Raw genomic sequence first — 15,017 nt, 5'->3', positions numbered from 1 at the left:
ACGTACTGGTCTACTCTCCTCTCTAAAATTTTTAGATACAAAAATTAGAATCTTGAATGAACTTAATTTTAACTCTACCTGTTGTCAGTTGATTTCGTCTTTCTGCTGGTGGAAATATGAGACAAAATATTCACAGCAAAGTATTATTAAACCGACTCAAAACACGGGTCTCTGTGTATCTATCACGATTTGTTTGCTCATCACCTAAGGGATGTGTACAAGACGGAAGTACATCCATGTGATGCATGCATACTAACCGAAGTCTTGCAGGTATTTACATGGTTTTGTGCATGTGCCAGGTGATAGAAATCTCAAAGGCAGTACCATCACTCTAAAAGGTTGGGTGAATAATACTGTCCTGTGGATATTTTTTTCTCTCAAATTTCTACCCGAATAAGGACCAACCGCACATACAAGTTCAAATGCAATTTCGTTCAACATTCTGGCTTGTAAGGAAACTTTCCAAGTTTTTTTGCAGCGCTTTAATTCAGACTGTGTTTGCAGAAAGCTTGCCTGACAACTCAAACTGCATTTTTACGCTGCTCTATGTTCGCTACAGAGTAAGTCATGTCCGTGGGCGTAGCGTAGCATTTGGGTAGCCAGGTAAGCAGAAAGCTGGTATCAGAGTCTGATCTATTAGGCAACTAAATTATATACTTCTCAACAGATGTCTGAAGGCCCTTAATAACTGACACAGGGTCATATATTTGTTCATCCCCCAGTAATGTGTACTGGTTGGGGAGGCAAGATGGCGGGTATGCTCGAATGGTTGTCAGACTTGGAGATGGAGTCAGGGGAACCCATTGAGGTCGGTAAGAAGACGGGCAGGGAAAAAAATATAAAAATATTTAAATTTCTGCCGTCCAGAGGGAACGTGTGTTCCGCACCACGTGACTGGGGAGAAGAACTGTGACTTGCGTTCCTCTCCGGAAAACAGGGTGCCATTGAAGGAGTGATAACTGGGGTGCCGTTAAGTGTTGAGGAGGGTCAACTGAAGTTGAAGATTCCTGGTGTCTGTAATGCTCACCGTTTGGTGTGACGCAGATCCAGTGGAGAGCGTAGGGAAACAGAGTAGACACTGTCTGTACTACTGAGTTTTGATGCAGAGTTTTTACCAGATAAATTCAAGTTAGGATGTGTCAGTTATACCGGGTTTCAAGCTTTTGGTCATGTGGCAGTAGTGTGTAGGAGAGAGATTCCTAGATATGAGAAGTGTGCAGGAGGACATAAGACAAAGGAATGTGTAGTATCGGTGGAAAAGGTTGTGTGTGTGTGTCAACTTTTAGGGGTACCCATGGTGCTGGAGATCAGAGGTGTCTGTTGAGAGAAAGGCAGGTTGAGGTTGCCAGGATCAGAGTAGTGCAGGTGTCATTTGCTGAGGCACTGAAGATGGTAGTAGTGGAAGATGGGTTCACTCTTAAGGAAAAAGATTGGAGTCAGAGTGCAGTATAACTGCAGTATGCTGCCAGTACTGTGTCCAAAAGAACACTGTTTTTTTTACTGCAGTAATTTTGCAGTGTAACTGCAGTTAGAGTGCACTATAGCAGTACACTGCAGTTATTCTGCAATTACTTTGTCCAAAATACCACATTCGACTGCAGTTACTGCACTTATACCGCAGTTTCAAAACTGCAATCTTTTTTGGTAAGGGCAGGGTGAGGAATCCTAAGAGGATCCCTGTGAGTAGGACGAGGTCAGTAGAGAGTGATAGGAATAACATGTGCTCCAGTAAGTTTTTTTTGTTTTTTTTTGGCGTTCATAGCCATGGTGGTCAACTGTACCGCAGGAATGGAATGTAAATCACAGAGGATAGATGTTGTGGTGGCATCTGTAGAGAAGCACTTGGGCATACAAGATTTTACTGCAGAAGAGTGACAGGGTGTTTTGAACGACAGTGTCCCGCACTCCCAGTCTGCTGGCCTGGTGCAGGATCAGATAGGACCAAAGTAATGGAATAGTGATTTGGTTTTAATGGTGTACGGTTAGTTGGTAGGGTATTTTTTTTCACAACGTTTAATGAATTCATACTACAGAATAGTAAACTGATACACAGCCAATACAGTAGGTGGTGGCATGCGCCTTTAACATTTGTTTGCGGACCGCCATAATACCAAAGAAGAAGATAACGTCATCATCCAGCGTCCGTTCAAATCAGCTATAGCGGTACTCTCCCCGAATCGAAAAAGGGAAATATTAATCCCATTCCTGTTAAACTAGACAAATAAACCAGTTTGAGATGATAGACATGATTGAGAAGGAGGAATCTATCATTAGCGAGGAAGAAGCGGCTCAGTATGACCGGCAGATCCGATTATGGGGTCTGGATGCACAAAAGAGGTAGCTATTAGCTAACGTTGGCGTCCATTGTCTCTGTAGGTAGATAACCTATTATTTGTCGGTACTAAATACAAATGCATTAAATGTAACATTTTAACTATGCACACACTTCGCCATGATATACAGTATTTACAATGCTTCTCAATCCATTCCTGGGGTGCACACTTTGCTTTGGCCCAGCGCTAACACAGCTGGTTCAATTCTCCAACTAACGTTAGCCAGTCAAGACCTTGAATTAGATATGCTCGAACTGGGCTAAAACAAATATGCACTCCCTGATCACACCGCAAGAATGGATTGGAAAACACGGCAAATGTTGATGTTTACATAATTTATTAATCTGCACAAAGCATGCATGTTTTGTCTTGAAGGCTTTCCACCCTATATTGTATGATGGAGCCACATAGCTAATGAAGGTGTTGGTAATCTGCTTCTGTTCCAGGCTACGGGGGTCTCGTGTGCTCCTGGTGGGCCTCAGGGGCCTGGGGGCTGAAGTGGCCAAAAATCTAATCCTGGCTGGAGTGAAGGGGCTGACCCTGCTGGACCACGAACAGGTACAGACCACAATACACAAAGTGTGTGTGTGTGTGTGTGTGTGTGTGTGTGTGTGTGTGTGTGTGTGTGTGTGTGTGTGTGGGGGGGGGGGTGGTGGTAACCTAAAGTAACAGGTGTAAATAAACATCTGAAACTAGATCCAATACATATTGGTCTTGACGAGAAGGTAAAAAATGTTTGGGGAGGTTCTCTTCTGCACTGTCCAACCAATCCAGTAAATGTGGAGGAGTTAAGATGGAGTGTCACCTTGTTAACATCCAAAAGTGGAAGTCGGGTGAAAGGCTCTTTCCATTCCCCCTGAAAACCAGAACATCCGGTTGTTGGGGACTCTGCAGAGGCTTGGTGAGAGGGAACCTTCCAAAGTAGGCTAATGGTGTGATAAAACACTGAGAAAATTGCAGGAGAATATAAATTAACTTTACAAACCACTAACTATTTCTGCTCTCTTTCTTCTCAGGTGACAGAGGAGTCATGTCGAGCCCAGTTTCTGATTCCAGTGACTGCTCAGGGCCAGAACCGAGCCCAGGCCTCCCTGGAGCGGGCCCAGTACCTCAACCCCATGGTGGAGGTGAAGGCAGACACAGACAGGGTGGAGACCAAACCAGACAAATTCTTCCTTCAATTTGAGGCAGTGAGTACAGTAGTGCAGGACTGTCCTATTGTCAAGATTAATTTTGTTAATTATTTTTTCTGTTACCCTAAATGGCCACTAGATGGTGCTTTTACACCATACGTCTTACTACATGCACCTGTTTTGCAGTTTTTTTGTGGTTAATTTTTCACCCCTTTTTTCTCCCTAATTTCGTGGTATCTAATTGGTAGTAGTTACAGTCTTGTCTCATCGCTGCAGCTCCCGTGCGGACTCTGGAGAGGTGATGGTCGAGAGCCATGTGTCCAACCCAAAAGCCAGCCGCACCAATGTGTCGGAGGAAACACGGTATACCTGGCGACCGCGTCAGCGTGGTGCCCGCCACAGGAGTTGCTAGTGCGCGATGAGACAAGGATATCCCTGCTGGCCAAATCCTCCCTATTCCGGACGACCCTGGGCCAATTGTGTGCCGCCCCATGGGCCTCCTGGTCGCGGCCGGCTGCGACAGAGCCTGGACTCCAACCCAGAATCTCTAGTGGCACAGATGCAGTGCCTTAGACCACTGCGTCACTCGGGAGGCCGATTTAAGCTGTTTTTGACTGATGATGAGTTCCAATGCATGTAGTTGCACTTTGTTCACAAAATTAATCTTTCTTTGTAGAACTTAGTGATAAGTGCTCCCGAGCGGCGCAGCGATCTAAGGTACTGCATCTTAGTGCCTTTGTTCGATTCCAGGCTGTATGACAACAGGCTGGAAATAGGAGTCCCATAGGGTGGCACACAATTGTCCCAGCGTTGTCCGGTACAGGGTTTGCCCAGGGGTAGGCCGTCATTGTAAATAAGAATTTGCTCTTAAGTGATTTGCCAAGTTAAATAAAAAATACAAGTGTTTTTCATTGGCTATCCCTGTTAAGTTCACGATTTTGGCAATTAAGCCCTTCACCTACTTCCCCATAGTCAGATGAACTCATGGATACCATTTTTATTTCATCCAATATGAAGGAAGTTCTAGGTAGTTTTGTGAGCCAATGCTAACTAGCGTTAGCGCAATGACTGGACGTCTATGGTATCTACTCTACTAGCATGCTATTAGTTACCATAGACCTCTAGTCATTGCTCTTACTCTAGTTAGCAACTTCCTTCAAACTGCACTCAGAGATACAAATAGTATCCACAAGTTCACCTGACTCTGGGGAAGTAGATAAAGGGATTTATGATGCATCTACATATTATTTATAAATTGACAGAGTAAGGGAATTGACAGTTGCCGGTAGGGGGGGACAGAAAAAAATAAAGACACTCGAGCTTGGAGATAAATACGTTTATCTAACATGTCTGTACAGCTAACAAGTAGAAACATATATTTTCTGTGGTGTTTGGTTCCAGACACACTGAAAAGCAAGCTGTCTGATGTGCTCTGCTCTCAAGCATATAGTGGTGGGGTTTTGAAGAGACTCCTCATCAGATACTCATGGATTTTCAAAGCGCAAACAAGCCGCTTCCCCAGTCTGTCTGTGGTAGAGAAACGGCGGATGCGTCCCGGGGGGAGTGCTAATGGAAGTTCAGGAGGAGGGGGAGACGAAATGGGCTGTGCTGTAGACTGCTAGCTTTTTAAAAATCTGCTAGCTATGGATATGTCTTGTCTGTGTGGCTCAGCACTGGGAAACTGGAACTGGTTGAAATTAGCTAGAATGCATGATAAGGGGCAGCTCTTTTTAGTCAGCGTGTTTTGGGATTAATATGTCTGGATTATAGCTTTTATCCCGAGAGAGTTTGTAGGTGTTTTTGGCTTTTTAGAGATCATCTGAGGCAACAATTCACACCCACAACAAACAAACTTAGTAATTTACTTCACTCAGAACACTGGTATACTCTCCCTATTCTCACTCATGTACTCTTATTGAGTCTGTCATAACCACTCATTCTCTGCATGTCTTTCACTTCACTTCTCCCTTCACCTCCTACTAGACCCATTCTCTGTTAGGTTCCATTGTACAGATAAGCTAAACCCCCCCCCTGCTTCCTTTTCACTCCCTCGTCTCTCAAACAATTCAGCTCAGTGTCCCTCTTCACAAAGCCCTTGCCGGAGGCCATTGAGAGGAGGTGTCCAAGCTGCACGCCTCCTTCAAAAGGAGGGAGGCTCTGTGGACAGACAGGCTGTCCATGCTGTTAAAAATCCCTGTCCCTGCCAGTACCAGCACTCCCAGTTCCCTCTGCCAATCCCATCTAATGAACTGCAGCAGTAGCCCAACATGTCCAGCCAGGGTCTCCCTCAGTGTCTGTCACCACAACAGAGGGCTTGCCTTTTTTGTAGCTGGCAACTAAAGCCAATAGGACTTCTATAATAGTCTGTAAGGCTCTCCCTTCCCCCATAAGACCTTCTTCATATGAAGTTGAGGTGTGTGGTTCAAGGAAGATCTCCGGTCCATTTTTCAGGCATCAACCACCCAGCTTTGATGATTAGTCTATCAGTCTTCATTAGCTAAGGGCAAAGCAATTAAAAACAACTTCAACCATGCAGTAACATGTCAATCAGCTGCCCTTGGTAAAACACTGGCGCGTGTCGTGAACTCAATGCTGGCACCACCCAACGTTGTGGTACTTTGTGTTCCGGGAGGGACCAGCGTTTACATTGCAGAGATGCCACAGACAACCCCTTATCTCTAGCCAAGTGTGGAGTGTGATGGGTTTGGTCTGGAGGATAAGATGGACCCAGCCCACGGGTCAGTTTTTTTAATAAGGCCAATCTTCTGTTCCCCACCCTGTTCAGATAGAACACACTGGCCAAAACAAACTAGTCGATTCTTTGACAGAATTACATATTTTGTTTACTTGAACATGTTTTGTGTCGAAAGGACGGGGTGTCTATTGTAGAAGCTGGTATGTGTGATGTTCAAGGGGGGTAACTAAAGGAGTAGTAAGGATTGCTATGGTTGAATCTATCTAAAAGGTGTGTGTGTGCGCGCGTAAATCCAGAGTTAGGCCTACTTGTTGATCAAGTACTTCGTCATCATTCCCTGCAAGGTTTCTCAATGAACATGAACACTACATATACAAAATGTGTGGACACCCCTTCAAATTTTGGGATTCGGCTATTTCAGCCACACCCGTTGCTGACAGGTGTATAAAATCGAGCACACAGATATGCAATCTCCATAGACAAACATTGGCAGTAGATTGGCTTTACTGAAGAGCTCAGTGACTTTCAACGTGACACTGTCATAGGATGCCACCTTTCCAACAAGTCAGTTCATCAAATTTCTGCCATTCTCGTGTTGCCTGGTTAACTATATGTGCTGTTATTGTGAAGTGGAAACGTCTAGGAGCAACAACGGCTCAGCCACAAAGTGGTAGGCCACACAAGCTCACAGAATGAGACCACCGAGTGCTCGGAGTTCCAAACTCCCTCTGGAAGCAACTTCTGCACAAGAACTGTTAGTCGGGAGCTTCATGAAATGGGTTTCCTTGATGTAGTGGCGTAAAGCTCGCCACCGTTGAACTCTGGAGCAGTGGAAATGCGTTCTCTGGAGTGATAAATCACGCTTCACCATCTGGCAGTCCAGCGGACGAATCTGGATTTGGCGTATGCCGAGAGAACTCTATTTGCCCCAATGCATAGTGCCGACTAAAGTTTGGTGGAGGTAGGAATAATGGTCTGGGGCTGTTTTTCATGATGCATGCTAGGCCCCTTAGTTCCAGTGAAGAGAAATCTTAATGCTACAGCATACAATGACATTCTAGATGTTTCTGTGCTTCTAACTTTGTGGCCCTTTCCTGTTTCAGCATGACATTGCCCCCGTGCACAAAGCAAGGTCCACTCAGAAATGGTTTATCGAGATCTGTGTCAATGAACTGGCCTGCACATAGCCCTGACCTCAACCCCATCAAACAGCTTTGGGATGAATTGAAACGCAGACGTCGAGCCAAGCCTAATCACCCAACATCAGTGCCTGACCTCACTAATGCTCTTGTGGCTGCGTGGAAGCAAGTCCCCTTCAGCAATGTTCCAACATTTCGTAGAAAACCTTCACAGAAGAGTGGAGGTTGTTCTAGCAGCAAAGGGGGGACAAACTCCATATTAATGCCCATGATTTTGGAATGAGATGTTCAATGAGCAGGTGTCCACATACTTTTGGTCATGTGGTGTAGTGAGCACCATGGGAGTTGTAGTTTTAGCTGCTCTCTCTGACTTTGTCCTCCCCTCTCTTGTTCCTCTCAGGTGTGTCTGACAGGCTGCTCGAGGGATCTGATGGTGCGCGTGGACCAACTTTGTGCCCAGCACAACATCAAGGTCTTCTGTGGCGATGTCTTTGGTTACCACGGATACATGTTCTCCGACCTTGGCCAGGAGCACAACTATGTTGAGTGAGTGTTGTGTTTGATTGTCGAGTGTCTGTTTAATTTACTTGTCTTGATTGGTCCTCAGTTATGCTCATCGGTCCCTTGTTTTTATGCCCCCGTCCAGGGAGAAGCCCAAAGTAGTCAAGCCCAAAACAGACGAGTCCAATGATGGACCTGAGGCCAAGAAACCAAAGGTTGACCCCAATGAGACCACCATGATCAAAAAGGTGAGCGTTGTATAAAAAATAGCTCAATTAGTGTTTTATCAATGTAATGAATGTTATCCTCCTCCACATCTAATGACGGCATGTTCCCTGCCCTTTGGCGCTCTCTCTATCCCAACTGAACAGACTGCCAGCTTCTGCTCCTTGAAAGTGGCTCTGGAAGTGGATTGGACCAATGAGAAGGCCAAGAGCAGCCTGAAGCGCACCCCCGTGGACTACTTCCTGCTACACGGTACCTGCGCCTCAATAATTCCACAAAGCCACTGGATATAAATATCTATTTGATAAAAGAGAGTTGGATTACTAACTGGCTGCCACCGTGTATTTTTTATTTTGTCATAAGAAACAGTGGAGCTATAGATTGATGCCCTCTACACGTGAGCGCCTGCAGCTCCAATGATATCGCCCACCACCTTACCCCCCCCCCTTCCTGTTTTGGTTGTTGTAGCATTGCACCCTGTTCCTAGCCTGATATGGTCCCTTTATTAGCCTTCAGCTGGCTTCATAGACCGTCTTAACATGGCTCTGTTTCCATCACAGGCTCTCCATGGCCAGTCGTGTGTGACTTTAGAACAGAGACACAAACCGCTGGGCACCACCCACGACACCACACTACCCCCGCAAGGCTGCCAACTCTATCCTGCCCCTGTTGTTTGGCTAATATTAATATAACAGCCGGAAAGGAAAGAAGCTGTTCTTTTGTTTGTTTTTGTGGTTTTCAGAGCTGTTCTACAGCATTTGTGTTTCTATAATTAGGTCTAGACGTTGTGGTATCTCTCGACTGAGCTGTTCTTGAGGAAGTGGAGCTTCCTCTGTTACTGTGTCCCAGGAGTGTTGGGGGGGGGGGGAGGGGTTAGCCTACTGTATGAAACCATAACATCTCCAGAGGAATGGAAGGCAGAGCAGGCGTGGGGGGCACAGGACGGTTTTCCCCCAACTTTGATTTAGTTAATGTCATTTGAATGTGTTGTTTTTGCTTCATCCCTGTTTGAATCTGGTCAAGAATGTTCCAGACTACTCATTTAAGACAATGTTTACTGGTCTACTTTGCACGGATGTCTTTGTACGCTTACATATTGTGTTAGTCCGTGCCAGGTTTTGAGATAATTCTGTGATGTTTAGTTGGTGATGATTCAGGTGATGGTGATTGATGTTGGGTTTTATGTGTGTGCTCACGTGCGTGTGTACTAGCGAGGTGTCAGTCTGGTGGAAATAGCCGTGGGCGGACTGGGCTCCATGATGTGATTGATGGACAGCTAAAAAGAGGATGTTATGACACCTGTTTTAACACCGAGTGGGCGAGGAGAGCTGCCAGCCTTAAAGGGGGGTTTAGAGCCTAAAATGTCTCAGTGGCAATGGTACGTCCAACTCTTGTTTATTATTTGCCTTTTAGTAATATTCAGACTCCAAACCACATCCTCCTCATTTTGGCACATCTGCCCACGGTCTCGCACAGGATGGGTGTAGTACTAGTGGTGCGTGCTGACAGGACAAGAGTCATAGATGTCTGATCACAGCCTTGTCAAACTGATCAAAAACTGCAATTTTTCATGGGATGATCAGTATTTAATTGGAAGTTTGTGTGCACTTTTTTTCTGTGAGTGGAAGTGAAGCTAGCCAGCCAGTGTCATACGAGCAAGTGATAGAATGACAACCTCACTGACATTTCCTTAGTAACATATTCTGTGTTGGGTGGAAAACGTAGCTCGGTATATGTAGCAACTTCTTAACCCATACAATCAGAGCTTCTTCTGTGTCTTCTATGGTTTCCTGCACTTCTCCACCACTCGCCCTGTGGTTCACACTCTCTCTGCGTTCCTCGCTTCTCTCCCACAGTACTGCTGAAGTTTCGTACAGACAAAGGTCGCGACCCCCACCCAGAAAGCTTTGAGGCGGACGCCACGCTCCTGAGACAGATCCGGGATGATGTCCTGGAGGCCATGGGGCTGAGTAGCGAGCTGCTGCCTCACGACTTTGTCAGGTGACTGGCTCAATTCAATGCATCACAGCCATTCACATATTTAGTTGGACTCTTAGTAATATGTATGTAGGGGACTGTTGTTTGTAGGGGACTGTTGTTTGTAGGGGACTGTTGTTTGTAGGGGACTGTTGTTTGTAGGGGACTGTTGTTTGTAGGGGACTGTTGTTTGTAGGGGACTGTTGTTTGTAGGGGACTGTTGTTTGTAGGGGACTGTTGTTTGTAGGGGACTGTTGTTTGTAGGGGACTGTTGTATATGCCAGTGAAGGTAGTTCTTAGATATATCAAAGATAATCTGTGACTGACTGCTCCATTCTGAGCTATTTCAGATTTTCAGAGTTAAGCCAATTGTTAATTCCTTCTTATGAACTCCAGAGTTTATGTATTTCTGTTGTTGTTTTGTGATGTCATCAGCTACTGCTTCTCTGAGATGGCCCCTGTGTGTGCTGTGGTGGGAGGAGTGCTGGGACAGGAGGTTGTCAAGGTTGGTTGTCAAGTTTTTTGTTTTTTTTTTTTGTTGTTGTACATTGACTTCCCATTAGTTGCTGTAACTTTAAATCATTCAGAATAGAGGTTGACCAATTATGATTTTTCAACGCCGATACCGATTATTGGAGGACCATAAAAAGCCGATACCGATTAATCAGACGATCTAAAACAATAATTTAAAAATATATATTATATAATAATAATTTTTTAAATAATTATAATATTTTTAAATGTATTTATTTATTTGTAATAATGACAATTACAACAATACTGAATGAACACTTTTATTTTAAGTTAATATAATACATCAATCAAATCAATTTAGCCTCAAATAAATAATGAAACATGTTCAATTTGGTTTAAATCATTCAAAAACAAAGTGTTGGAGAAGAAAGTAAAAGTGCAATATGTGCCATGTAAAAAAAGCTAACGTTTAAGTTCCTTGCTCAGAACATGAGAACATATGAAAGCTGGTTGTTCCTTTTAACATGAAGTCTTCAATATTCCCAGGTAAGAAGTTTTAGGTTGAGGTTATTATAGGAATTATAGGACTATTTCTCTCTATACCATTTGTATTTCATATACCTTTTGACTATTGGATGTTCTTATAGGCACTTTAGTATTACCAGTGCAACAGTATAGCTTCCGTCCCTCTCCTCGCCCATACCTGGGTTCGAAACAAGAACACATCGACAACAGCCACCCTCAAAGCATCGTTACCCATTGCTCCACAAAAGCTGCGGCCCTTGCAGCGCAAGGGGATCAACTACTCCAAGTCTCAGAGCGAGTGACGTTTGAAGCGCTATTAGCGCGCACCCCACTAACTAGCTAGCCATTTCACATCGGTTACACCAGCCTAATCTCGGGAGTTGATAGGCTGTAAGTCATAAACAGCTCAATGCTTGAAGAGCAGCTGGCAAACGCACGAAAGTGCTGTTTGAATGAATGCTTATGAGCCTGCTGCTGCTTACCATCGCTCAATCAGACTGCTCTATCAAATATCAAATCATAGACTTAATTATAACATAATAACACACAGAAATATGAGCCTTTGGTCATTAATATGGTTCAATCCGGAAACTATCATTTTGCAAAACTTTCAGTGAAATACGGAACCGTTCCATATTTTATCTAACCGATGGCATCCCTAAGTCTAAATATTGCTGTTACATTGCACAATCTTCAATGTTATGTCATAATTATGTACAATTCTGGCAAATTAATTACGGTCTGTGTTAGGAATAAATGGACTTCACACAGTTCGCAACATTGGTGCAACGACAGTGCTTTTTTTGCGAATGCGCTTGTTAAATCATCACCATTTGGCGAAGTAGGCTTGATGAGGTGATTCGATGAGAAATTAACAGGCACCGCATCGATTATATGCAACGCAGGACACGTTAGATAAACTAGTAATATCATCAACCGTGTGTAGTTAACTAGTGATTATGTAAGATTGATTGTTTTTTATAAGATAAGTTTAATGCTAGCTAGCAACTTACCTTGGCTTCTTGCTGCCCTCGCGTAACAGGTAGTTAGCCTGCAACGCAGGCTCCTCGTGGAGTGCAATGTAAGGCAGGTGGTTAGAGTGTTGGACTAGTAACCGGAAGGTTGCAAAAAGAATCCCCCAGCTGACAAGGTACAAATCTGTCGTTCTGCCCCTGAACAGGCAGTTAACCCACCGTTCCTAGGCCATCATTGAAAATAAGAATGTGTTCTTAACTGACTTGCCTAGATAAATAAAGTTATACAAATTGTCCAAAATACCGATTACCGATTGTTATGAAAACTTGAAAGCGGCCATTCCGATTAATTGGTCAACCTCTAATTTATACTCTACTGGCTCTGAACTAGTGTGAAAAATCACACACCAGACTGTCTGCACCACATTTACTGTTGTGCAGCTTTCACTGGGGAGAAAGATGGCATGTTATATTTTGGGGAGGCAGAAAGCTAACCACTTGACAGCAGGCCGCTCCACTTGATTCTGGGTTCTATCCAGAAATACCCACTGATATGTTTCAGTCCTGTGGGGCTTTTGGGGAGATGTAGGGGACCAGTGTGTCTCTTCGGTGTGGCTGTTTTGGATATGACCTGGGTATTGGAAAATAAGGGAAGTGTCACAGTCCTACCTGTGTTTGAGAGTTGAGGAAGCCAGGTAACGTCAGTCAGTACAGACAACCCACCCAGCGTGATTATGGCACTGCGCCAGGCTGTCTGATGTAATGATGAAACCGGATGAAACTGCCTGCAACCGGCAGACATCGCACTGGGTGAAGTCAAGTGATCACCGATCACACAGCGGACCCCACGCTCACGCAGTGGAGCGGACACTAGAGTACACCCCATGTATCCCTTGCAGGGAAAGCTGCTGAAGCTCCCACAGCAAAGCTATTGTGGGTTTAGTTTGAGAGCTGGTGAGGTAGTGTGTGTGTGGTTGGTATTAACGTCACTGTGTGTTTCTACAGGCTCTTTCCCAGAGAGATGCACCACACAAGAACTTCTTCTTCTTTGACGGTATGAAGGGCAGCGGGGTAGTGGACTACTTTGGCCCAAAGTGATCGACCATACTCCCACCAAAGGAGGGAGAGGTGTGTGCATAGGACATATGCAGTAACAGTTTTGAGTTGAGTTATTCTTTTTTTTCCAGTCAGACTATTTATCGATGTGTAACCATTCACCTCAGCTGAAAGTTCAAGTGTTTCAATAGGCGAAAATAATTTGTCATTGTACATATTCTCTTTTTCATACCTAGGCACACAACACCCCTATTAGACGGTTTCTGCAGCCTACGTTTTGGAATTTCATTTTTTGGGGGGGGCTGTTAAACCATCCATTTGTTTCAAACAAACAGTTTTTACATTTTGTAATAAAAATATTGTGAACCAAATTAGTCTGAGGGGTTATTTGGAAATTCTAAGTAGTGACAGTGTTGGAAAAAGTACTCAATTGTCATGCTTGAGTAAAAGTAAAGATTTCTTAATAGAAAATTATTCAAGTGAAAATCACCCAGTAAAATACTTCTTGAGTAAAAGTATTTGGTTTTAAATATACTTAAGCATAAAAAGTCATTTTAATTTCTAAAAAAAAGTGGAAGGAAACGTATAAATCATTTTTTTTTTAATTATTATTTTTTAACAATTTACAGATAGCCAGAGGCACACTTCAACACTCAGACATAATTTACAAACGAAGCATGTATTTAGTGAGTCCACCAGATCAGAGGAAACGTAGATGACCAAGGATGTTCTCTTGATAAGTGTGTAAATTGGAAAATGTTTCTAACCTACTAAGCATTCAAAATGTAATGAGTACTTTTGAGTGTCAGGGAAAATGTTTGGAGTAAAAAGTGCATTATTTTTCTTTAGGACTGTAGTGAAGTAAAACTTGTAAAAAATATAACTAGAAAAGTGAACTACAGGAATCCCAAAAAAACTACTTAAATAGTTCTTTAAAGTGTTTTTACTTAAGTAGTTTATACCACTGAGTAGTGACATTGAATGACTCAATGGTTGTCGCGGTGGATCATATAGGTTCAAATGAGTGGATATACGGCCTGGTGTTAAGTGCATGATGTCATGCCACGTGGGTGAAAGAGCTGATATCAGTGCCCTGCAGCAGCAAAACAAAGGGACTGTTTCAGGTGCTTCCAAGAAATGCCAAACAGGCCAATAATGAGCAGGGTAGTTTCCTCTTCGGTCACCCAAACAAGGGATCTCTCCCTCCATCATTGGCAGGTGGATGGACCGGTAGAACTGGTCTAGCAGGTACTATAGGTAGGTACATAGAGGGAGTGGCTACACCCTACACAGAGGGCCCCATGTACATTAGAAGTTGTGAGCTATTGACATTTGACTGACTTCTCATTTACATTTGGTATTTAGCAGACGCTATTATCCAAAGCGACATACCATAGTAAGTGCATACATTTCGTTTTTTAAATTCTGGTCCCCCGTGGGAATCGAACCCACAACCTCAAGCGCCATGCTCTACCAAATGAGACACCTAGGAAATCTTTAGGCATTTTGAAAGTGTATTTTACTTGGCTGTGTAGACTAATATTTTCTGCATTTAATGCCCTTGCGAGAAATGACCACGTGTAATGGTGAAACTGTCAATGTAAAGGATGTTTTTTTTTGTGTTTTTTTTTTCAGTGTTTTTGTACTTGATCATGAAACTGCAGAGAAGTATCTTCTCAACCTAGAGGGACAAAGCAGCATGATATTCCACATTTGTGTTTGTTTGTGTATCTGTTTGACTTATTGAAGGGAGAAAAAGCACCTTGGTACCAAATGTCTTGTTTTTCAACTGCAGGGGGAATTTGTGGAAAGGAAAACAGCCAGAGCCTTGAAATGAAACCCATGACTGATTAAGCCCCATAAGGAGTCACTGCTCTTTTCCTGGGATTAGGAAAAATCAGGTTTTATTACGGATATGGCTTTAAGCCCATCCTTTTAATTAAAGCACGTCTCTTATCTCCTCTCGCTGACCAACCCACTAATCC

General features: G+C 43.7%; 1 protein-coding gene across 3 annotated transcripts; it reads left to right on the top strand.

The window, feature by feature from the left end:
• Positions 1-2,121: 2,121 nt before the first annotated feature.
• Positions 2,122-13,403, top strand: LOC135552745 (SUMO-activating enzyme subunit 1). Of its 3 annotated transcripts, none has more exons than XR_010457496.1 (10): positions 2,122-2,337; positions 2,780-2,891; positions 3,350-3,523; positions 7,701-7,846; positions 7,947-8,049; positions 8,173-8,278; positions 9,883-10,027; positions 10,439-10,508; positions 12,982-13,139; positions 13,269-13,403. XR_010457496.1 is itself a non-coding variant. In XM_064984558.1 (10 exons), the coding sequence occupies exons 1-9, from the start codon at positions 2,237-2,239 to the stop codon at positions 13,072-13,074; spliced, it is 1,050 nt and encodes a 349-aa protein (XP_064840630.1). In that variant the 5' UTR covers positions 2,122-2,236; the 3' UTR covers positions 13,075-13,104; positions 13,269-13,403. The 3 variants fall into 3 exon arrangements, 2 of the variants coding, with proteins under 2 accessions (XP_064840630.1, XP_064840629.1); XM_064984558.1 differs by having other exon boundaries at positions 12,982-13,104; XM_064984557.1 differs by having other exon boundaries at positions 12,982-13,403.
• Positions 13,404-15,017: the final 1,614 nt, after the last annotated feature.

Source organism: Oncorhynchus masou, chromosome 13, assembly GCF_036934945.1.
Source record: "Oncorhynchus masou masou isolate Uvic2021 chromosome 13, UVic_Omas_1.1, whole genome shotgun sequence".
NCBI classification, from domain to species: Eukaryota; Metazoa; Chordata; class Actinopteri; order Salmoniformes; family Salmonidae; genus Oncorhynchus; species Oncorhynchus masou.
This window is presented reverse-complemented; position numbering and strand designations above follow the sequence as displayed.